Source organism: Sipha flava, unplaced genomic scaffold (genome assembly GCF_003268045.1).
Source record: "Sipha flava isolate LNK unplaced genomic scaffold, YSA_version1 203_pilon_pilon, whole genome shotgun sequence".
Lineage (NCBI taxonomy): Eukaryota > Metazoa > Arthropoda > Insecta > Hemiptera > Aphididae > Sipha > Sipha flava.
Window position 1 is genome coordinate 321,786 of NW_020272799.1, and position 27,274 is coordinate 349,059.

The 27,274-nt window shown below is 29.3% G+C and overlaps 1 protein-coding gene across 2 annotated transcripts in view; it reads right to left on the minus strand.

The window, feature by feature from the left end:
• Positions 1–27,274, minus strand: part of LOC112682396 (Down syndrome cell adhesion molecule-like protein Dscam2) — a 58,680-nt gene that overhangs the window by 6,868 nt on the left and 24,538 nt on the right. For both annotated transcript variants that reach the window (XM_025552986.1, XM_025552985.1), the window contains 15 exons: positions 6,429–6,495; positions 5,893–6,033; positions 5,641–5,820; positions 5,196–5,507; positions 4,828–5,127; positions 4,370–4,663; positions 3,899–4,306; positions 3,679–3,840; positions 3,313–3,606; positions 3,129–3,248; positions 2,838–3,011; positions 2,598–2,748; positions 1,912–2,060; positions 1,708–1,839; positions 1,484–1,651 (listed from right to left, as the gene is read on the minus strand). In XM_025552986.1, coding sequence (XP_025408771.1) covers positions 1,484–1,651; positions 1,708–1,839; positions 1,912–2,060; positions 2,598–2,748; positions 2,838–3,011; positions 3,129–3,248; positions 3,313–3,606; positions 3,679–3,840; positions 3,899–4,306; positions 4,370–4,663; positions 4,828–5,127; positions 5,196–5,507; positions 5,641–5,820; positions 5,893–6,033; positions 6,429–6,483 — 3,040 coding nt within the window. In that variant the 5' untranslated portion in view covers positions 6,484–6,495. The remainder of the gene's footprint in view (positions 1–1,483; positions 1,652–1,707; positions 1,840–1,911; positions 2,061–2,597; positions 2,749–2,837; positions 3,012–3,128; positions 3,249–3,312; positions 3,607–3,678; positions 3,841–3,898; positions 4,307–4,369; positions 4,664–4,827; positions 5,128–5,195; positions 5,508–5,640; positions 5,821–5,892; positions 6,034–6,428; positions 6,496–27,274) is intronic.

Here is a 27,274-nt window from a genome sequence, read left to right on the forward strand (position 1 = left end):
CATATAAATAATAAATTTAAATCCAAAATAACGATGTATAGTGATAATATACTTATTATTTAGACTTAAATAATATATATAAAGGTAATATATATTAATATATATATAATAATTGACAAAAATAAATTAATTATACTTTTATATTTAATATCATTCATGATTTTAACGAATAAATTTATTCTGAATAATTGTTTTATTAACGAATAAAACTATTCAGAATAATTTTATTCTTTATTCATTATTTTGATTTGTTTTTGCCCAACTCTGAACTCAACCAATACAAACGCGCTGAAAACTAGGATAGAAGTAACAGTATATTACTGTGGATATTTTAAATTTACGAGTATTAAAATAGTAATCAATGGATTTGAAGAAAACAAGCTATACTACCTAACCATAGCTATCAAGAAAGCAAAACATGTAATGACAGTCTAACAAATGTAATCAAATTTAATATTTATAAAAACCAATCATGGAAATATGCTAAGCTGTGTAACTTCTAAAATTATACCTTTAGCTGAGACACTTGGTGTCGTAAATATCGACACATGAATTTTAATACAAGTAATTATGAAAAAGCAATAAAGCAAAAATTAAAGAATATCTTAAAAAATAATTATGGTTATTCTATAATGGAAAAAATTTCAAACATTTTAGAATGTAAATAAATCTCTCTAACAAACATATTAGAAAAATTTTTATCAGACGATATTTGCCACTTCAAATAAACTCCTCAATCAATGCCATCTTCGCCAGTCACAAGTCAACATTTTAAATTTTCATTTTTTTTTTTAATAAAATTATAAATTATCTAATAATTTATTAGTATTTATTAGTTTAATAAAATGATACATTGAAAAAAAAAACATATGCTTCATTTTCATGGTAAAATTTTTTTTTTAAAGGACATTTTCATGATAAAATGCTTTTTTTAAGGGTATTTTTGGTTATTTTATAGTGAATTTTTTATTTGATTATGATTTTTAATACATTTAAATTTAAACTCTAATTATGATTCAAAAAAACTATGTTAGCATTAATGACTCAGTAATAGATATGTGTAATGTTAACAGAAATATATTGCAATTGCGGTAAACCATTTATAAGCATTTGTTTAAGTTTCGATAAAGTAAACGCCGATATTTCAAAATAACAAAAAAGCTTAAAAACTATACCATCCTTTAGATTGCGTGAATAACTATTATACATGATAGTAATGAAAACGTTTTGTAGATGAAATCATTTTTTTTTTTTTTTTTTTGTAACGTTATAACGAAAAAGGGCAAAATATGCTTGTAGATAAAAAATTAAAAATAAAATTATTTGCAAAATTTTCAGAAGAACATGGTTATTATCAAAAATTCGATGGAATTAAAAAAAAATAAAATAAAATATAGAAAACCATGATTGACTAAAAACTTTGCTTATAGAAAACTGATATGGCTATGCAATGTTGTACTAGAACATAACAAAAAATTCATACCTTCTTCTTGTGTAATCGCTTGCATCTCGTCACTGGGCTCACTTAATCCTATAGCGTTTTCCGCTATAACTCGGATATGATAAGATGTCGCCGGCGTTAATCCCTCAATGACCGTAACGGTATGCGTACCGGCAACTATCACCTTTGCCGGGTCTGCTATCCACAACGCTGGTAAAATAACCATATTTAGGGATCAATTTGATTTCAACCTGTTTATCACCTACATGCCACCAGTTTGTATTGAACTATGTAATTCAGTATAACACTGTTCCCGTTGTACGGTTGATTCCATGTAATTTCCATCGATCTGCTCTGTTGGTTCACGATTCTTATGTCTTTCGGACTCTCCGGCACCTCTGTTTTAAACATATCCCAAGCAAATAAATGTACCAACCGCATTTATCTGTAACTAATGCGCACTGGCATACCTTGCACTATAAGTTCGACGGAATATTCATCTTGCCCGTAGTAATTGTTTCCTGTGCATTTAAAAATACCCGAATCATGTCGGTAAACGGGAGATATTGTTATTTCAGATATTATTCCGCTGTCCTTTGATTGATCCCGTACAGTAAATCTGAAAACGGTACAAAATTAAAATACACCATAATGTGAATATTTTGAATGTACACACAAATATATTAACTTTTAGTATATATTCATATGAAATACTTATTAATTTAGTATAGTTTCATTTGAAATTTAAATATAATTTTATTATTATCAAATTTATGATCTAAGAAATATTTTTATCGTACGATATTTTCCTTATTGTCCTAATCCGATTTTATATTGTGTATAATACAAGAGAAAAAAAAATGCCGAAATCATAGATAGATTTAAAAACGAAAAAACCAGTGTGCTTTAAAAGAATTTGATGGAAAAAAGAAATATTTAATTAAATTATTTTGTCTTCTAAATAATATTACACTAAAATACGAAATACAAACTAATCTATTTTTAATTTTAATCGAAAAACATAATTTTTCCTATGTTGAAAAATTGCAATATTATCAAAGGAAAACATTTATTTTATTTGGTTAAATTTAATAATTTAAAAACCATTCTACTTGAACTTTATTACTCGCATATTAGAATGAAAATCAGTGTTTACCTTCGATCTACATCCTTCAATATTGACAAATTAGTTGGTCCCTTCCAAGTTATTTTTAATGGCTTATCTCCAACAGCAATACACTGTATATGAGCATCACTGTTGAGTTTTACCTGAATTTGTTTTGTCTTTTGAATAAATTTCACAGGAGCTACAAATACATTAAAAAGAAATAAGACTTAATATTATAAAATTCGCTTCAATCACATACATTTTTTAATAAACAAATAATAAATTTACCATTTATTTTTAAATTTATAACTTTGCTCAATCCTGGACTAATACCATTTTTTGCTTCACACATATACTTCCCTTCGTTTGCCTTACTAGTATGAAGAAACTCCAGAGTTCCATTTCTGAAGAAATTCACGTTTGGTTCATATAAAAAGTCCTTATACTCACCAATCGAATCACCTACAGATCAACAAATGCATAGCTATTTAATATTTTTTATTACAATGGTAATTTTTTTTTTTTAGAATATCCACGATAAGTAGAATAAAATTGTTACTCTTGTTTAATTTAAATTACCAAATGATTTTCTCCAAACAATTACCGGTGAAGGATACCCTTCTGCTTGACAATGTAACATACAAGGATAACCCATAATAACATTTGTGTCTTCGGGTTCAACAGTCCATTTTGGTGGTACTAAAATCCAATAAATATTTCGTGTCAAAAAAATTTAAAATAAGAACAAATGTATAACTCTAACCATTTACTGTTAGAGGTACAGTAAATTTTTCTTCTCCCGCTGCATTTGTTGCAATACACGTGTAATTTCCTGCGTGTTCAGCTGTAATTCGTTCAATAATTAATGATGAAGAATACTCATCGTGATTTCGTGTTATTGTTCCGAGGCCTAAACCGTGATTTACACCATCGCTGTATTTTGTCCAAGTGAACATTACTGGAAGATCGCCTTCTACGATTTGACACGAAATCGCCGCACGCATGCCTTCGGCTAAAAGGTTAGTCATAGGAGGAATTGGTAAAATTTTCGGCCGAACTGAAAATCAATTATAAAAACGGAATAAAAAAAACATATTCACAATTGTTATCAAGTGATCTGGTTCAATACTTAAAACTTGAATGTCTACATCTCTCCTCGACGAATGACCATGGTGATTTTTCGCTTGGCACGTATAAGTTCCAGCATCTGTTTGTCGTTGAACTTGTTCGATTGTTAGAGTTCCATTGCTATAGACTTTTTGACGAAGATTAACCGGTAATATAAATCCATCTAAAAAGTATATTTACAAATAAAATGTCAATAAGAAGTTTAAAACTATATACTTCACCTCGCTCCCAAGTAATAGATTCAATCGGATAACCCGCTACAGGACATTTAACAACAAGTTGTTTTCCTGCAACTACATGAATACTTGGCATTTCTCTAACGAATGGTACACCATAAACATTTATTCTAGAAGAATGTGAAACTTTAGCAATTTCGTTCTGCGCGGTACACGTGTATTCTCCACCATCTTCAACTTTTAAAGAAGTTATGTTGGCATGAGCAATGACATCATCGTGAGCTGTCACGTACTGGCCCACCAAAATTCTATTCGATTCGGGTATAGGAAATCCATCTAAAGTCCACGTGAATTGTGGTAAAGGATTTCCCGATGCCACGCATTTTAAAGATAAAGACGGTCCGGGTTGTAAAGTTTGCTCGGTGAACCAATATACAAGTTCAGGTCCAATATCTGCAATTGTACAGATGAAATTAGATTGGATTTCATTTAATTATATTATAATTTAAAATTTACCACCGAGAAGTAATTGAGTGTTATCATGAGCCATATCCCAATCGTTAGTTCCAAAACACTGGTACATCCCTTGATCATCTTTACTCAAAGGAGATATCACCAACACTTGTTTGTGTAACGATGATGTCACACGTACTCTTCCACTTAGTTGCATTAGAGGTTGTCCATTTTTATACCACATTATTCTATTTATTGGATGCCCATTCACTGTACATTCAAACTGAGCAGACTTTGTAGAATCTAAAAGCGACGAACCAACTATTTTTTGTGGAAGTATGTTGACTGAGAGAGGCTCTGAAACAAATTAATGGCAGATTTCATATGGTTGTAAATTAAATATATATTGCTATAAAAATTATAGATATATATATATATATATATATATATATGTATATTAAAAAAAAATAATAGCAAATAAATGATGATTTAATAAGATCTGTAAAAATCGTTCGACTTACCGGTAACGAAAATGCTATGATGCACTGTTTCTTCACCAACGCTATTGTTTGATATACACACATATTTTCCGTCGTCATCTAGTCGTATTTTTTCAATTTTAAGCAGTCCATTTATTGGTACCGATAAACGCGGATCGTGTGCTAAGGCTTTCAATACGTCTCCATTCTCTTTATACCATCGATAAGTAGGCACCGGAAATCCTTGGGATAAACAAGACAGTATAAGATCTTCTCCCACTCTTATGTGTTTCCTACTATCAGTTTCCACAACGACTCTTGGTCGCTGATTTCCAGTAGGCTCTGAAATTATTTTTATAAAGTATCAAAAAAAAAAAAAAAAAAAAAACTCAGAAACTAATTTAAAGTACCGTTCACAGTGATATGTCCAGGAAAAGAACTAGTTTTGGTTTCACCAGTTAACTTGTGAACCGTTCTACATGTGTAGCTTTTATATCCATCACTAGAGTCGACGTTACTAATATATAGATCACCATTTCCTAGAACCAAATACTTTCCACCAGAATCTACACTTGGATAAAAGTGAGTTATTTCGTCCTGTGTCCATGAGGTAACCATTACGTAATTAGAAGCATACGCGGAAACATGACATCGTAACAGTGCTGTATTACCAATAGTAACGTATTCGGAATAAACTTGAACGTCATAATTTTGATTCATAACTAAAAGTTAAATAACTTTTAAGTGTATATGATTATATAGTTAAGGTTTATAAAATTTTTTTAACTGAAAACAATTTTAACTTCTCATCCCGAAAGGATTGATTATTGAAAATAAAAATGTTCATTATCTTACCAGCACTAACATGAACGGCTCCACTAATTATTTGACCTACTGCATTACTAGCTTTGCATCTGTATTGGGCGCTATGTACATCGTGCATGTAAGAACTTGGACCAAAGCTAAGAAATATTAAGCTTCCATTCTGATGCACCACCCTGAGATTTGGTAAAGTCATAACCCTTGTACCATCCTCTAAGTATATTAAAAAAAATATTATCTAGTTAGTCACCCGTACAATTTTGTTTATATGCCAAAGACACGTACCTAGATACCATTGTACTTGTGGCATAGGATTTCCGAACGCGGTACAATCAATCTTGGTTCCAGTATCGTTGGAAAATTGAACGTTAAATGGTGGCAATAGGCGAAATGTAGGACCGATTAGCTCGTTGTTCGCCTGACACACTGAAATTAAATTAAAAAAATGAAATAAAATTGAATTAATTTTTGTAATATTAATAACCATATCAGTGGTATCTGATATTGTTTGCTCGGGCATCCAATATCAATAACTCGACTGGTACTGGTGATTTGTGGTGCTTAATTTAATTGGCAATAATGGTGAACTAAAACAGCTTATATATGGAAAAAGGATGTTCAGACATCGCTGACGTTTTAGGGAAATTGACTGCGGGTAATTTCCTGTCGACAAAACTACAACCGTGGAAATCCGACCGCAGAATATTGATTAATGTTCAAAGCAATTAATGTTCAGACTAGTCTAGTTATCCCATTCAGTTTAGGTTTCATCAATATGGAAATAACCTTTTCTATGGATTATATAGTGACAGACTACTTACACGATAAAATGATGGTGATTATGTAGAAACTGACACGTAGGCACACAGTCTTCATTATCAATCCATTCTGAAATGTAAACAATGTGTAAAGTGCATGGAAATTGAAAATCACGTTTTCACGTGGTAAACCACGCAACAGTAAAATTATTTACAGATCAAGTAAATTACACTTACATAAATCGCACATAAATATATTATATGATAACTTAAACAAACTTGAAATTTGAAATATTACTATTAAACTCATCTGACACGTTTTGTTTTTATTTTTTTCTATACATAACTATTATATGTAAAAAATTGTTGTCCAATGAGCAATTCTTCTGTCAGATTTTACATGCAGTAAATTAAAGTGATAATTGTGTTCTATTACTTGTAAGTGAAATTATTTTGGAGAATTACTCTTTTCATAACATTCAAACACGTAACAGAAAAACAATGACATTTGTGTAATTTTCAAGTTAATTTTAAAAAATTTAGTGTGATGGTGATATAGTATAGAAACATTTATTTATACGAGTATTTACTGTAAAATGTGTCAATTTAGATTGAAAATATCTAAGATAACTAAAAACATCTGAAAAAGACGAATTACAAAATTTGTAACAAGTAAAAAATATCTCCAACAGCCAAATAGTTCATTAACATAATTACATCAAAACATACCAAAGACCAAATATTTCTAGAAAAATTAAGGTGACAATATTATATAACTAATATAACTACATAATATAGTAAATATAAAAAAGTAAGAAGGGGTGCATGTATCATTTCTTCCCCCTATTCCGCATATCTGATAAACGTTCAATTTATTAATTAACTATTTGGAATGTTACAGTTTAATATCTAATTAAATGCTACCTACTACTATAACTATTTTAAAATAAATTACATGTATTATATTTAATTAAAAATATAAGATATTTTCAAATTTTCAAGAGCACATATTATACGTGGGAATTATTCAAGAAACGAATCTAAAAATCTCACAAAATCCTATTCACTTATATAACTATTTAATGTACAGAAACTTATAACAAATTTAAAACTTCAAGTATCGGTATTTCAATGAAAATGTTATTAAATATATTTATGTAGTAGACCGTAATGCTTTAATTAATTATAAAAAGCTTTTATATTGTTGTTGCATGTTTCTCTATTTATTTCCCGAATAGCTGGATAGCTGAATTCATACGAAATGCCAATAATTCAACTTTCGAATTTTATACTGAAATGATTTACAGCATTTTCACAGTGTATATTATAAATCAACATTTAATTCTACTATAAATAATTTGTAGGCATCAAAAAATATTGTAGTAATAATAATATTAATTTTTATTCAGTGATACATCATATTCATACATCGCTCAAATTATTTATGTCGAATATTTATTAGTAAAATACAAATATTCTCCTATGCCTATCATACATTTTAGATTTTTAATTGTTTTAATTATAAGAATTATTATCATATAAATGATTAATGTTTTTTAATTAAATGTAAACCTAATTAATCAAAAATACTCTTTGTTTTTATTTTTTAATTCTTAAAATTGAGAGTGGTACCTCCGAATAATGTATCAATCTATATTATTTATTAACAAATTGTCACATTAATAGAACATTATTAGAATATATATATATATATATATATAATAGTTATGATTATGAGTTATTTGTAAAAAACTACAAAATTAAGATAATTTAAAATAACAAAATCTATTATAGATACTCATATTTTATATTCCAATCAAAGTAATGAAAAAAAATCATCTTGAGTTTATTCATACTAATAAATTATTTACTAAAATTATATATTTATTTTAAAATAATTTGAAGTGATCTCATAACTGGATAACATTAATAAAAGCTTGTGACTCGTGGACTCGTAGTGGTTAAAAAAAAAACGTTGCGCAGAACAATGATAAATGATTGTGTATGATTCAAAAATCAAATTGTAGACTTTTGAAACCATTATATTTCAATAATTGCTATTTTGTATTATTATTTTTCTGACTTTTTTCACGATTCTCCACAACAATTGGTGATTTAAGAATATAATGTATTTCATGACCACAGCACAAAGGCTATGGTGGGTAGGTACTGAACGTTCATACATTATCGACTGAGTGTGTCTACCTTCCGGTAATATAAAACGGGTGTATCGAGTAACAGATGAGGTATCAGTGGACGGGATGAATTCGCATTACACTCGTGTCATTAAACCGTAAAAAAAAAAAAATAAAATAAAATACCTAGAAGTTCACGTAAAGCCGTTCTGGTGCATATAATACGAAATCGGACAGATGATGTTTTACAACAGCCACTCAAAAACGGAACGCTTTCGTGATAGGTACGCCTTAGCATAATGTAAGCGTACTCCGATGTAATACTCTCATCGCGAGTACATACCGTTACTTTAAATATAGAGTGTACGTTGTCGCCCCACGATTTGTACTTAACGAACCGGCTGGGCCAACTTGCACTTAAGTTTTTCGCAGACACGATGCAACAGACAATTTAAAATGTTTCGTAATTACATCGTGTCCACTCCCCCCCCCACCCAGACTGTCGTTTAACTTTATAACCATTCTCGTTCGCCATCGCTCGCGTATTTATTTTAAAACCTCGATGATGAATCGTACGATTGATCCACGTAATAGCTGTCACAATATAATACTGAATAATTATTTTATATTTTAATAAAATATATTTTATTTTTATTTTTTTACCACTATTATTGTGTATACTATTATTATACTATATTATATCTATTTATTATAAAATATTATGTTATGATTGAAAACAACCCTCTTCCAGCTTAAACCCGATCAGAAAATAAAAAATTTTTTTAAAAAAACCGGACATTATAGAAAATATAAAATATAATTATAAAAACGATGGGTTTCAAATGATTAAAATATTAAGATTGTTTCAACGAGCAATACTTTTATATTTGTATAACACATATTATTCACGGTCTACTACACTTTACAGAGGATATACAAAGCTCGTTCTATTTAATATACTTTATCGATGAATAATGCAATGTATATCGTTTATTAAAATCGTTTATTTAAAATCGTTTGTATCATAACCCGTAAAGGGAAAATATTTTTAATGTAAAAATCTACATTATCTAATAATATTATTATGTGACTGTACTAACATAATATTACATTAAGGAACAAATTTTATCTACTGCAATTGGATAAATTATTTATAAATATTTTACATGATTTTTTTGAAAAAAAGAATTTTTCGAAATTTGTGATGAATACTATGTGATATTATTGCAAAGTTGGCTAGCACAAATTAACTAATACTATTAGGAAAATTCTTGGATAATGTTGCTACGGTCAGTAAATAATAATAATAATAATAATAACAGTAAATCAGTTGTTCATTAAAGGAACTTTATAAGTCAGAATTGGTTTTGGCTATAAATTATACTACTATATAATGATATTCAAAATACTAAATCTATAACCATAATTCTTCTTGGACCAACATATTGATTACTAAAAAGTTAAGAATCAAACATCGACATAATTTAAAATCGTGTACATTTAAAAGTAATGGAAAATTGTAGTATTTAAAAAATGATTACGATAAAATTTAAAATACATACTAACATATTTTTTATAAAATAATTTTAACCAAAGCAGTTCATCTAATAATTTAACTGTAATGGACTATGTTGAAGGGAGGTGGGGGTACTGGATAGTGGGTAAGTGACTCGTGGGATACATAGCTTGGTTCACATACCATGTATGTAAGTATTATGAAAGTATAAAATTATTCATGATAGAAACAACATTGTTTAATAAAAACTTGAAACTATTTAACATAATTACATAAAAACAAATCCGTTACGATATGCCGATAACGCCAATACAAGTCGTAGTCGTAATAGCGACGTACAATAATATATGTAGCATTATGATAGTGTAATACTATAATACGATATAATACGATTGTATAATATATTTATTTTTGAATCCTGTTGTAGATTTTGTGGTCATATCCACTGGCTGATCGTTTGGTTACGCCGCACGGTCGACACCAGTATCATGTATCATGTACTAACAATTTAAGAATTATGATAACTGACCAATATTATGGGTGGGAGGGTACTGGGTAGTAAGTAGATACTATTAAAATTTAATATTTACCATAGTGCGTTTTTTGTAATTCGGTACCACTAACGATGATAAAAAAAAAAATCATTTCGGCGACAAATAAACTACATTACATATTTCATACAATCTATCCATAAAAATGGTTTTCCTTAAATAAATCCAGATTTTTTTAGTGAATTTTTTTAAACCTTAAGACTGTGCAAAAACTACTGAAAAGTTCAAAATTAGTGGTCTAGATTTACCTTTTAAAATCAAACAAGATGTTACATGAAACTTTTCAGAAAAATGAAAAAAACATTATGATTAAGCCAATCCATTCTTCGTTTTACTCAGAAATTATTAGGTGTGCAAGTGAATTGCAAACATTAGAATTTTCATACTATTCATATTCAAAAAATAAATTACTTTTTTAATTGCATAAAAAAGTTTCAATTCATTCGTTTACAGTACATTTGCATTCGTTGGCAAACTTTGTAACAAAAGAAACCTTAAAACGAGTGAATTCAAATTTCTGGCTATAGTAATATTGATTATTAAGTAAGTTTAATTTATATTTAATTGATTGAAACATGAAAAATACAAATGTTCATCAAAGTTTTCAGACATTAGGTAATATTGAACAATTCTTAGAAAATTTACTACATTATTTAAAATATTGTAGTCATTCATATTTTGTATTATAGTGAGTAAACAATTAAATTATTTTACAGTATTTATATTTTTAATAGAAATAATATGAAAAATATAATAAATGAATAAAAAATATTTCATGATTTAAAGAAAACAGTTGAATTTAAACAGTTTCAATGGTGATAAGAATATTACATATCTGTATAGTATATATATATATATATATATTAAAATATTTTATAAAAATTTATATCTGAACATTTTTCACATAACACTAATACCTATGTTTATTTAAATAAATTGAATGTTAGAATTGTTAGAATGAAGACTACAGTTTTTAAATTTTCCGATTAAATGTTATTTGAATCTTAACATTTTATGATCAAATTATACGAAAAATGTAATTACAATTAAACACTCAGAGGAAATCGTCTTACCTCCAACATTAATATCATGAATATGCACGGACTTTTAAGGATTAAATCTTGCACAAAAAGGAAAAATATTGGACCGTTCGTCTTGTTAGGTTTATTTTAAAAAATTAAATGTTAAAAACTTTGTTTGAATGCGAAAGTTTTACGTTAGTGCAGTTGCTAATTTCTATAACGCTACTTATACATTATAATATACTTAATTATCGTTACAACACGTAACGTATTACGATTATTAAATCCTTGTAAATGTATGATATCTAAGCTATATTAATAATATTACTAGACAATAAACGTACATTCATACTATATAGTATAATAAATGAATGGTATTCATCGATTGAAAAGGACAATGGCCTTTTTGTTCTTTGGCCGAACGAAGTCTGTTCAAAACATATAGCTAATACATACGATCGGGTTTATAGATCACGAATAAGGATTTAAAATGTTCTGAGAGCTACCCAATTTTTGTTCAATTGAAATTAATTTGTTAGCCCGAGAAAAGCTGACTCTCAGAAAAGTATAAATAGTTACCGATGGAAACGTCCTACCGGGACCAAAACGAGTATACTACAGACTACTTCCTGACCGTAGTTTGTATTGTCAGGTGCGCAGTTATAAATCAAATAAAAAAAAGATATTTTCAACTGAAAATACAGTTAAATACATTTTTTTCACCTCGCATTAATTTCTATGTTCAACAAATACATAAATATTAATAATCTACAAAATTATTGTTTATTATTTTATTTAATATAATTAATTTGAATTTAACAATTTAAAGTATTTTGTACCATTTTGTTGTAAACAATCCTTATGAAATGTAGTAAATATTTGTTTATCATATAACCAGTCATTTAAATTTTAGATTGTTATTATAAAATAATATGATTTAAACCGAGTTTAATTATAATAATATTATATTACACAGGTACTGTCATTTCTGTATATATTGAGCTTTAATATTCAATAATATAGAAACTTTTAAAATTATATTTAAATACAAATGTATAACTTACATTATTTTATCACATAATTATAACTTCACTTGAAAGCAGCGAACATACGATAATAAAAAAAAATTTTCATTAAAAATATGTGTATGTACAGTAAACAATAATCTAAAATAAATGTTATTGTGATTTTGTGAATACAATTACCAGAAAATGGCTTACACTTTTACAATTTCATAAGATGCAATAAATACATAAACATTTATTAATATGCTGAAATGTACAAAATATTTTACTTTGCATTAGAATATCAATGAAATTAATATTTACTTAATTAATTTGCATGATGAATAAATTAGTTAGTTAATAAAGTAACGAATAGTAATCATAAAATGGTTTTTCAATACAACTATACAATATTTATTCTCTAGTTAGTCATGACATACATTTAGAAAGTTAATGATCATTTTATTCTTGGGGAGCAATTAGAGAAAATCCTTAAATGTTCTTCAAAAATCCATGGACGAAGATATCGATTAGTTCACGCTTGAAAACCAATTTTTAGTAGAATCAATAATGTGTATTTTAACATACTTATATGATTTTATCTAAAATAAACGCCCTATGCATTTATCCATGTTACATTAAAATCAGCTAGTGTTTTAAGTATCATATCTAGTCCACCGCGACAAACTAATCGTAAAGCCTAGTATCCCCAGTATCACAAACGACATTTTTAAGTCTTGTTTTAACACATCTAGTTGCAAGTCCTTCGTCGAAAGCTATTCGTCGGGAAAAACTCATCTCTATTTGAAATATTAAATTTACATATATATGTACATCACTAGAAGTCTTATACAATATATATGTGCCGAGTTTACGAATACCAAAGAGATTGATCGAAGATTTTCTTTACTAGTCTCTTCGATTTTTGTAATTATTTTTCACTCGTTTCTATATGTAACTCTTGTGATTATAAACATGACGGAACTAGGGATTTATTTTAAGGTCGAATAGTTTAGTGGAAAATATACGGCTTTTGAAGATGCGTATAATACAGTGTAACCCTGGGATTCATGCATCTATAGTCCGTGTAGACGTCATGCAATAATAATAATGGTTTGTGTACAAATTGTATTCTTACTAAAATATAACGTGTGTATGAATTAAAAAATTGTTACAAATAGACTATAGTTTGCACATGATCTAGACGAATCCAAAACGAAAACACAAAAATAAATCCAATTTTGATAGTTTCTTTTTGATAACACGCAATGACGTATAACTGAATACATAAATGTATAGCGCATTAAAGTTGTAAATAATTGAGGTGCAAAGAGCCCATGACAGTCAGCTGTGAATACATAACAATTTGCGAAATAACTGCTCCCCCCCCTGGCCCAAACAACGAAAAAAATACATCAAGTTGTCAAATACGAGTAAAACATCAAGAAAAAAAACCATGATGGATTACGAAAAAAACAATACTAATTAAATAAGTATAATATTAATTTGTGCCCATAATTTTTGATTGGCCGAAGGTTATTTATTTTACAAAGCTACAGTTTTGTTACAAAAAAAAAAAAAAATCCGATAAATCTAAATACGGGTTATCGTTGAAAAAATAACTTTTAAATATTTACATTTTGACTAAAGAAATAATATTATCTATAAATTACTGGAACAAAACAATTTTTCATCATCGATAAAGAATTGGTCTTGCTTTCGACAAATAGCTTTGGCGATTGGATGAAATTATTTATGTTGAAAAATATACTACCACAGTAGAATTTTGCATTATTTCTATTTAAGTGGTAGGATCGATCTATTTTCTTTATTGTACCGTTAGAATGAATCAAATTAAAATCATTTTAAGTGAAATCAGAACACGAACCGTTGTATTGGATCGTAATAGGTCTATATCCGGTTATATTATTTATTTTTTTAAGCTTTACAGCGTATTTACAAACAAAATTATTAACAATTTAGGTACTTAGATGTATACATAAAATACATTATTTTCACCAATTTTGCGATTTAATTGGGACTACAATGTGGTATAACCTTTTGTTGCAGATTTGAGTGGTTTTCTGTGTAATTTTAATGTAATTCTAGTATACATTAAATTTATGTACGCTAAATACAATACATTATCCAATGTAATATATATAGGTAGCAACCTTTTTATATACGTGAATAATTGTAAAAGTTTTTTCCCTGAAAAAAAAATTATATTTATTTATACTAATATCTGTAGGTTATTAAATCGTATTCGTTATTTAATAAAACCTAATTAAAATTCAGTTTCCACAGAGCGGTTTTATTGCAATCATGTAATATATTTCATGCGTACTATGTATCATAACCATACTCAAGGGATAAAGTTTCTAAGTTCATTATTCCTCCCTTCTCAAATTTATGTAACTATTTATAATAATTTTTTTCATAATCATAAACAACTACTTTCTAAATATTTACATCATACCTTTTAATAAGCTAATTTTACCATTTGCTAAAATTACCATTTTATTTAATTATTTGCTAATTGTTTTGATTAGAAGTTCCCCGATATTTTTTTAACATTTGATAAGTTATTAATTTAATAGTTAATGTGGATTTGATCGTACATAATATAAGAATACTTACGAGTTAATATTATTTTTTTTTTATCAAAGTCTCATTTTATTCATCGACTTTGGTATCTACTTAAAAAAAAACTATGTCATCTAACATTCTGAATAATTTTAATATACCAAAACAAAATAATTAAAAAAAATACCAAATTTTTTTTCTATTTTTTATATAAAATTATATTTTAAAAGCTATTTTCTATGGTTTTTTTAAAAGAAATTCCTTAAATGTATTCTGAAACCCTTCTTTTTAATACATATTTCTATCAATGACTGAAATAATTACTTGTTGCCAAATAATAAATATTAAAAATTAATTGATTAATAGATAGATATAATGAAAGACAATAATTAATGATAACATACATAATTACATAATACTTGCCAATTTTTTTGAATTACGAAGAAAAATTGTATTTAAAGAATTACAACAATGACCAAAAAAATATTGCATTTTTTTCATCATATAAAATCTACCCCGTACATTTAGTATACCATACAGTGTAAAATAAAAGATAAAATAACGTCAACAAATGAAATACACACTTCTGTCAGCGACAAAGTATGGTTTGAGTTGTTGTTCCCACCGAATAATTTTACTCTGTGTCACGCGTCAACAACAAAATGTTTGCAACGTAAATGTTTTTGATGCAAAACGCAGTTATTTGTGTACTCAAGGCTTAAGTCGTTGATCGAAAACGTCAAAAAGCGTTGCGTACCTTTTGTTACTTTATCGTGAATGCATCGTTTTATGTGACCAGAGTTGGGCAAAAACAAATCAAAATAATGAATAAAAAATAAAAGCCTGAATAACTAATTTATTTATGAATAAAGAATAATTTTTTATTCTGAATAATTGTGATGTACTGAATAAAGAATAAAATTATTCTGAATAGTTTTATTCGTTAATAAAACAATTATTCAGAATAAATTTATTCGTTAAAATCATGAATGATATTAAATAAATAATGATATTAAATATAAAAGTATAATTAATTTATTTTTGTCAATTATTATATATATATTAATATGTATTACCTTTATATATATTATTTAAGTCTAAATAATAAGTATATTATAACTATACATCGTTATTTTGGATTTAAATTAATTATTTATATGATTATAGGGAATAACGAATAATGAATAACGAATAACTGAATAATGAATAAAATATAGTAAATAAAAATCTCCGAATAATGAATGACGAATAATAATACAAATTAAAATAATGAATCAAAATAAAAATCAATAATAAAATTAAGAATAAATCAATGAAGAATAATTTTTTATTCAAATAATCAATCGAATAATATTTTATTCGACTAATGCCCAACTCTGTATGTGACTTATTAAAATGAATGCGTGTTGGAGAATATCCACGCTGTAACAATGATTTTAAACGTTTAATGTGGTACTGTGGAGGCAAACACGCATTTATTATTACGCACAATGCAGCGAATCGTTTAGACGTTTTGAAGTGTTAAAATATTTGCGTGGAAAATCAATGATAGAAATAAAAGTATTACGGAATTACGAATGGTATTTTACTTTTATGTACAAGAGATGATATTTTACAGTATTTTAAACGTGTAGTAAATATATACTCGTGTATATATATTTATATTTGAAATCACAAAAACCAAATGTTGGGAATTGGATACAACAATGTTGTATTATGTTTATCATTTTCCTCGAAGACGAAGTTTGTAAACAATCGTGAAGGAGAACATCAAACAAATTTTTGTTTTTTTCATGTGTGCGAAGTATTATTATAGTACGACGTACTAAGTACGTATATGAAATTTATTTACGTAGAACTTTTTTGAGCTCATATTTTTTTTTGATGAAACATTGTTTAAATTATTATTATTACTATTGATAAGTATAATCCCACTCAATATGTATATATATATTTTCATTAAATTGCTTTTGATTTCGACATAAATAAAGCTGAAAGGTTTGTTCGAAAGTATACGATTTATTACTTGTTTTGAGGTCCGGTTTAAACGGTAGTATAGACAGCACCGTTTTTTAGAACATTTCCGATTGCAAGTACAGTTCTGCATATGTAATCGATTGGTGGATAACTTTACTATTAGAAATCGATCAAAAATGGGGTCCTGTACCACAATATTTTATATCTTGCTGCTGAATGTAATAGACAAGGAGCAATCACGGGGATTCGTGGCTGAGCACAATAAGGCGTGTTCTGACTAAAAATCTGACGCATCAAAACCTCCTCGTGATGATGAATGCAATTCGAGTTAAACTCCGAAATATCAGGAAAAGTCGAAATAAATTAATAATTTACCTGATCGACCAACTGAATACATAGTTGTTTCAAAGCTTACCGTGATACTTACAAGTAAAACAGATAGATAGTCATTGTGTTAATGAACCCGTTGGGGAAAAAAAAAATCCAAAAACCAGAAGAAGAAAAAACACTCATTCGAAGTTATTCGTTTAGTTTTGACGCAGATGTCGGTGGTGGTGGTAGTTATCGTCGGTTAACTTCTCGGCGTGTGGGAGACGGCTAACGCGATCAAAACAGCCGAAAACGAACGGCGGACACAGCGGTCCGTTGGGACACCGATAGCCCACGTGGTGGCTAGACGTTCCGCGATCGAAGCACAGGTCGAACTGGTGGTGTACCGGAGGGGGGGGGGGGGGAAATAAAAGGCGACGAGAAACAATGCGAGGACCGAGTGTCTAGCATAACACCCTATTATAACACTGCTCCACGTTCTCGTTTTCGAACCTTATGGTTGGTTTTGCAGTCGGTTTTGCACTCCATCCGTACTTGCTTTACTAGGGATCGCAATGCGGTGGACTCCTCCGTTCGCATCGCACTTGATGAGCCAGTACTTGATAACATAACTTCCAGCTTCCGTCATCAATTCTTTCCATTTCCATCGGTTCTACTACAGAAATCGTCAACGGCCGGTATACCACTATAGTAGTTGCAATCTCCGCTACTTACTTCAAATCGTATTTTACGGTGAACAGGAGTTATTGCAGGTGTTTCCTGGTCCCAACCTACAGGGAATCTCGTATCCGGTGTAATGTCAATACTATTAATTTGACTGTACCGCAATAATTCATCATTAACTATGTTTCTCGCTATATTTATCTGGATTACTTTCAACTTTTTTATTTCGTTCTCAAGTCCGTAGTCTATGGTTGTACATCTCTAGACCATCGTTCTTAATCGAAGTGAACAGTTCAAATGGTTTATCCATTCCGTGATTCACACATTTTGGAGTACTATGACAGTTGTTCCAATCGTAGTATTTTTCTTGTGAGGAACAATTCATACATATTTATCAGTGATAAACGAGACCATAATAATAATGATATTATAATTATTAAATAATTAATATTTACTATTTTTGTCTGATATTTTTAAATCGTACCACAAATAAATAACCGTACGTTATGCCAATAAAATGTCTCCAAATTGTTCATATAATATCATAATTATACGAAATTGAGTTACATTTTTCAATTTTTTTTATTTTTATAACATAATTTTACATACTGATTTCAAACTATCTTCCAACTCCTACACTACTGAAATATATATTGAGAAGGACATTAAAAAAATAAAAATAATAAAAAATAGCAGCTGTTTAAAATATCATGATAATTCGTGAATTTGAAAAATGTCTATTCAAATATCGAACGTTCTTAAAGATATTGTCTAAGCCGAATTTTTCTAAAATAATTACAACATTGTTTTTTTCGTTCAATTACTGGTCGTAGTTTGTCTGAAGTTAAAATAAATAATTACTTATGATAAAAAAAAAACTAACTGACTGTGGCGATGTTGAAATCTAAAAATACGACGCATCCGTGTTAAATTATCGATCGACTAACAACGATACGCGTTAATCAGGATCGTCTTCTAGAGCGAAAATTGTGGTATCGACTGGTATGGAAAAAAATAATATTTCTTGTGTAAAATAATGCACCAAAACGGCGGCATTCTTCAGTGTGTTCAAATCTGAAATAGTAGATTCAGATTGGGACCGTCAGATCCAAAAGAGAAAGAGAGAGAGAGAGAGAGAAAGAGAAAATTCGAGCGCATCGCGTGCTCGGTAGCGACTGAGTAAACGGACCGGGATCGAAGAAGTTTACGCAATAGGCGATTAGTGATTGTTCTCCAAGATCCGTTGTTCGGTGGGTGGCGCTTTCGAAACGCACCGTTATCGCTTGTCGACACTCGTCCGCGGTGGCGGCAAACGAACAATATCGGGTGTATTACACGACCCTGTAACACTATATTATTATTATTATTATTGCATTTCGTATACATATATATATATATATATGGTATATGTATGTGTATTGGTGTGGTGTATTCGACGAGTGCGTATTCGTCGGGTGGGGGGGGGGGTGAATACTTGCACGTTTCGGAGCGACAACAGAAACTTCGACCGGAAGCCGATGACGCGTTACTACAGTACGCGCGAAATTTATTACACACGAACCACATGATACAACGAGACCACTGGATAAGGGGACCACTATCGGTAAGTGTAGGACGTTCAGAGGGGGGCAACGGGACTATTTTACCCAGGCCTTATTGTTAGAATCTTTTTTAGGAGGCCCCATAAAGTCTTAATGTATAACAGTTAATAATAAAGTCTCGATTACATTGAGCAATTTTGCACGGTGCGTGTCGGTGATTAAAATCGCGCGCGTGTGAGCGTGTAACGATTTTCCTATTACATTGAGCGATTAAATTATAAATAATATGAATAATATTCAATTCCGTTACGTAAGTATATAATGAAACACATGACTTTAAATGAGCTTGATCGGTTAAGGTTTGGAAAAATACGTTTGCAAGAATTTTGTTATTCTCAGTGAGTATTTTGCTTATCATATCTTATTATTATAGTCAAAGGGCTCCTATATTAATTTGCCCCTGGTTCCGAAAAACCTTGGGACAACCGTGGGTAGGTGAAACGATTGTCGCGCGCGCACGTGTGGAAATAAAAAACCACCGGCCGGTATGGGGCAGCAGGAAAGGAAAAGGTGTACGGGGGAGATATGTGGTCGGAGGCGAAGGTCGGTCGTGCAATAGGAACATGTGTGGACAACGGGCACGGAATTATTACGCGCCCGTAGTAGAACGTCGAACTTAAACCGTACGACGCGATACGCGTAAACGATTGATATCGATGTGCCGGGCACGCGAGACCGCCGTTCGCCGATCACGACGGGGCTGGCAGAAAAAAATAAACGGTACGCGGCCGACGTCTGTTCGGCTGTCACGAGCGGTGCTGTGCTCGCATGGCGCGACGGAACGCTGTACAGATGTCTCATCCCTGCGGGGTATTAGGATTCTCCCCGAGCTCAATTGTTTGTGTCATTGTCAGAGATTTCCCCGACGTGGCCACGCGATTGCGCATTCTCACGTGCATGTGTGCATGTGTGTGTGTGTGTGTAGGTGTATTACGTTATAGAGCGAGCGAGGATACACACACACACACACACGCGCACGCACAAGATGTTTCAATCAATGTATATGAGAGCAAACCGCGCTGGCACCGCTTTATGTGGAAACGAAGGGATTATTTGTGTGCGTGGGCGGGGTATGCCGGAGTATCTGCGACGACGTCGGTGTGCCATTCGTCAGGGATCGGGGACGGGTGTAACGGTTGATTCCCGCGGAGTGAGACGGAATGAATGACGGAGAAAGGGGTCCTAAGCGAGGAGTGAAAGGGCAGATGAGACAGTGCGACGGGAAGTAGGGGAAAGGTCGGTTGTCACGTAGCATCCACTACATCCCCCGCCGTACCCCGCTCACGTAGGTCTGTGCCGTCGGGCTCACCGATCATTATACATGCGCGCGGCTCGTTCATTTATTTATACGTTTGTTCGATTTTTTTTTTTTTCGTCCTCTCCCGCGCCCGGTGCGACACAGTCTCTATATACTACGTGCACTGCAAACACAGCCGCCGGGGTGACCGTCGTCGCGTGTAACGAGTGCACGTGTTTACACATATATATATATATATATATATATATATATGGGTGTAATACAATATAAGTATACCGTCTGTAAGCCATCTACGCACCGGTATTGTGCACGCGGAGTGCCTACGGCCGTCGAATGGAATAGATGATGGGAAATTTGAAAAAAAAAAAAAAAAACACCAAACAATAATAAGAGGAAAATAAAAAACAGTCGAAAAACGAAAAAAACACGTCCCGGCACCGCGCTAATTAAAACGAAAAGATATTCATACTTTATGTGCGTTAAGAGACGCAGCAGGAACGATTGATGAAAAAGATTAACGTTTTCGATTCAACAGTCACCGTCTACGTTGTCACGTGACCGCCGCGCGTATGGCAATAATTATAATTATCGGTTAATATCACCTCGTTGTCTGGAGACTAATTTGTATCATGACGTGCAAACGCGTCCGCCCACACACCGCTGCCGGCGGGCTGGAGCACAGGACGCGCGTACTTCTATTGCAAACTACAAGACCGACGTTTAGACGGTTTCCGAGTGGGCGGTAGTCGGAAGTTTGCGGTACGCCGAAGAGTCGATCGTATACGTATTTTTTTTCGATCAAACGACGCGGAAAATTCGTAAAATACAAAAACGATTGGTATCCGGGATCCGTACAGTTACAACACTTTATCGCGATACCAACGGAAAAACACTGGATTTTTCAATTTTTTTTTTTTTTACATCGCGATAACCGGTATCTCACGTATCGAAGATCGCAGATGATCTGAAGGACGGAGCACTCGAAAATTTAAACGTGGCGATGTTGATAACAATTTAACAATCCCATCGGATTCCCATAGATTCAGGACCACGATCCGGTTACATTTTACCTGCCGATCGGTAAAGTTTCATTATTATAATCTTATTATCCGCCAAACATCCTATGAACGAGTGACATTAACGGAGATAACATAATGTATATAACGGTTCACCACGCAAATCATTAGCCGCGTACAAATATAGACGTTTCTTGGCACTTGGGTATATCCGTAATCTGTTTTCGAGGTTAATCAATACCCCAGATCTAAACGTAATCTCGTTAAATATTTCATAATACCTTAAGTTTATACATTTAAATAGATAGGGCGATCTTCGATTTCCAAACGACAAATTCATATTAAAACGCTAAACCGGGCACCACTCCAAATGACCCCTGCCGACAGCACGGTGTTTTGGCTCGAAATTGATACTTTTACGTTTAAACAATGTACAATCACGTCCACTTTGTGTACGTACGCCACAGGGTCGTTTAAATGTTGTATAAAATATATTGCTCGGTATCCCATAAGAACCCAATGAAATTTCCTTTATCATTTTATGACTTTATACATATATATATATTTAATAAATTCGGGTTTATTATATTATAATATATGCATAAATCTATAAAATATACCTACAAAGCTACAAAAATGTTTAATCCATGCTTACACCATCATTAAAAGTAAGCACCGACACCACAGAATTATACTGGAATTACTGGAACTGATGTTTTAAAGTTTTTTTTTTTTTATTTAATTTGCCTTTGTAAAAGTTATTAAGTAATAATAAAAAACTGTTTTAAAAAGAATCTAATCTAAAAGCATCTCATTGTACTATAATGATAGCAGAAGTGTTCTCAGTATTTTTTAGGAGAGGGGTATATGAAAATGTATTAAAAGGTGATCCGACCCCACACCCCACACCCCTTTTTTTATATAAAAAAAACATACAAAAATTTACTTCATGCTACTCAGACAATTTACTTTTATCTACTTTATTTACACCTTTCTTTATCAATACTACTTGTAGGAGGAATCTACTTTTTTTTAAAAAAAAAAAATTTAGTATATTTAAATTACTTCTTTTCATTTTGATCAAAAATCAAAACACAAGTCAGTCTTCAGTTGTAACTCTTCAATACACTGTAAAAATTGCTAAAATAAATTGATACCCTCAAATATGTTATCACTTGTATAATCGATGGTATATTGAGACTAATTTGTTGTTTACACTATACAGCAATATAATATTAGATTATAGATATTAATTTGTAACCGTGGACTGCAATTTGTTGTTTTTAAGTATACCAATTGCATATCCGCATGGAAAATTATAACGAGTCAAAAAAACTAATATTTATTTATTTAATTTTCATAAATATTTAAAATATCACTTATCAGTTTAATCATGAAAATCCATCTTATTTTAAAAAAAATAGACTATGGAGGGATCCATACTCCATACCCCCTCATCGTGTAAACGTCCAAGAATGGAAACAAATACCAAGTATTAAAAAAAATTTGTTTTTAATCGTAAGTTTCAAATTATACAACAAATAATTAGAATATAACGTAACGATTTTCTATACAATTTTTAAAACTTATTATTTAATATTCTATTATATTTGTATTAAAACTATTGACTTTAAATTCAGAAATGTATTACATTTATTAATTTACTAAATGTATTCATTTATTGAATTGAATAAATGTAAAGAGAAAAAATTAGAAAAAATTAAACTAAACATTTTTCAAATTCGACTATAAGTTCAGAATGGTTTTGTCTAAAATATTAAATTCCAATGAATTGGGAATTAAACTTTATAAATCTTTTTATGTACAAACAAAAAAAAATAGATAGGTAACAATTAAAAAATAACAATCTTTATACAAATGTATTTACGATTCTTTTTGATTTAGTATTTATAATATACTATAAGAAGAATACGAAATTCAAGACTCTATAGTACAATTGAATCAATAGTACTTAAAATATAAGATATGATGACGAGACATAAATACGAATATCCTCTCGTCAGATCTTTAAGCTTTAAACAATTCCAAAGTATATTGATATAATTATATAATGAAAATAATATATTGATGAATAAAGAACTATAAAATGTATCGTACAGTTGTATGGCATAAGAATCTAAAATAAAATTTTGTATTTTATATATTAAAGAAAAATCTTTGATCTAAATAAGAAATTCCCAAGCAAAAACAATAATTTTGGATTTTTATTAAATTATTAATTAATTAAACAAGTAAATATACTTGGTCATATATTTTTTTTATAATCCAACAAAAATACATAAAAATATTCTGATTGCCAATAATTTATTATTAATATTATTATATTATTGTATATAGTATTATTATAATATTTATAATCGTACACCTATGTAATTTAATATATACTTCAAATTCGTTACTTATCTGATCTATAATTTACCTCAGTTGAAAAATAGTTTATGGTATTTTTTTATTTATTTTTTTTTTAATTTCTTTTTGCACTTCTGACGACAATAAATAAATACAATCTTTATCTCACTCTGAGATGGTATTTTTTTATTTGTATGATAATATGAATCAAGCACGGAAACCTTTATATCAAGCAGATATCCTAGAAACTAGTCCCTGGAATAACTTCCATGAACCATCCAAGTATGACTCATTTTTCTCGGACTGTCTATTCTTTGTTGGTAAAATGGTAATATAAAACCTGATGCTGGTTGCAATGACGAATAGGATTAAATTAAATTTAATAATATGCCAAATTATGAATATACATAAATTGTTTCGATATTAGTATATCTTTCTTCATTTTACTGTATCACTTGAACCATTAGCTTATACATTTTTAAACTCTTTCATTTTTTAATTTAATAATAATTTTCCATGTATATTTTTAATCATTTTTACGAAAAACAGGTTATATTCTAGAGAGGATAAATAATTATTTTTTTTGTACCCTAGTGAAGGGAGAGAAATATATTCACAAGGCTTATCTCTAATATAATTTAGTACAAATTATTTTACAATAATCTGCAATAATGATATATAGGTTTTTAATGAGTATTAAAATTTCAGTCTAACGCTATAGATCTATATATGAATAGTTTTTTTTTATGAAATCAAAAACCGTTAATGTTTTTTAGTGATAAGTAGGGCCCGGATTTATATGCAAATGCATATTCTTCTACAATTCACCTAAAATTAGATTTGATTATGAATGTCGACATTTCGTAAAATGTAGATTCTATACTTAATTTTATTTATTTTTTTATTAGTATTAGTTTATAGTTTATTACTTTTAAACACTTTCATAAATAATATCATTCTGAATTTTAAAATTATAATTTTATATATAATACTTAAATTAGTTTGTAATAATTTAATAGTAAAATAATGTTATTAATAAAATGTTACATTGTATTTCTTTTAATAAACTTCTGTATGCATATTATATTTATATTCAGAACCGTTTAATGTATTAATTTGTAAAAAAATTAATTTTGCATATTTGTTGCTTATTTATGACATGAATCTCCATATTTTATAGGTTTTAATTGCATATAAATCTGAGTCCTAGTAATAAGTATTGTTTTTCAATTTAATAATGAAAATTGTTCAATATCAATATAACTAAATGAGTAAAAAGTGTTTATTGTTAAAATAATATAATATAAATAATAATAATAAATACTAATATAATTTTAATAATAAACAATATGCAATTATTGCAATTGCTTATTTTTATTCAAATAATAGTAGTAAAAAAAATAAAATAGTACTGCATTTTTTCATAATCTATTCTCTTTAATTACAAAATCAAATGCGATGATTTATGAAAATTAGTCATATAGTTGTACAAAATATATTTAGTAATAACCTTTCACAAAGAAACACAAACTCTTTTATCTAAATAAATTTGTTTGGTAATTTAAAATAATTTTTTGTTTTAAGTATATATATATAAACTTAATTATTTGTAGTACTAAAATTCATTTTATAAAATTGTAATTTAATTTATATATTTATATATATAAGTGTTAAAGGATCAATCGCCTATATAAATATTAAATATATTTTATTATTGAGCCCATATAATCTTGCATGTTTTGGATGGGTTTCAATTTCTGGTGCAAAATAAATACTTGCTCTATATCATATAGTATAATATGGATAAAAGTTTAGAAAAAGAGAGAAAATGTCAGGTCATAAAAACAGTAATAAACTTCGAAGGTTTTTATACTTTACCTGAAAGTTTGAAAGTTTGGCCGGTCAGTGTTCAACCAACAGAATGTCGTTGGTTTACGAGCCAAATCGTAATATTGATCGGAAATTTAAAATATTCCGAAATGGGAGATGAGAATAAATAAATTTAAAAAACGCTATTCGTATACACAAAACTTTATTTAAGGATGATAAGTAAAAGAGAAACAGAGGAAGATGATGAAGAAAATGAAAGACAGAGAAAACTAAAAACAATCACGGACTTCTTGGCAAACTTTTAGAATCTCAAATACCTATTTTAAATATACAATCAGCTTATTTTCGACGCTTTTTATTATACATATTTATTCACTTGTTTCTCAACGGTTGTAAAAACATTTTTCGATACACGAGCATTTATCAAAAACATCCTCGACAGTTGGTGTTATTGTGTAAAATGATATCTTGCGTTGTAATAATTTATTTTGTATATACTTTTTATTCAATAAGATTTTTATGTTAAGTGCTATGTAAGTAAAAAGACATTAATATTAACACACAAGAAAATCATTATTATGTGTAAACAATATTTTCCATTTTAATAAATTATTTTAGTTTGAAATTATTAGAAATTTTAATACATTTTCAAATATTGAAATTATCTTTTTGTGTTAACAACTTAAATTTAAACAGGGAATACTATTTTTAAAAGCTTACTGCTCACGACAAATTAAATTTAAATATGTATTAAAATACTCGTTATAACTCGTTATAATATATTCCATATCAGATCATAATTATTAATAATTAAATACAAACTATTATGGTGGACATATTATATATGAAAAAAAAAACAAATTATAAAAAATTTAAACTTCAGTGAACACTTTAGTTAATTTTTCCAGATTAAACGAAATGTGAAATCGAGTTAATAATACTATATTTATACTAACAATTGAATTTTTCATAAAGACCCATTGTTTTTATAACTTCAAATGAGTTCGTTATTGTTATTTAAGGTTTTTTTTATTATTTTATCTTTACTAT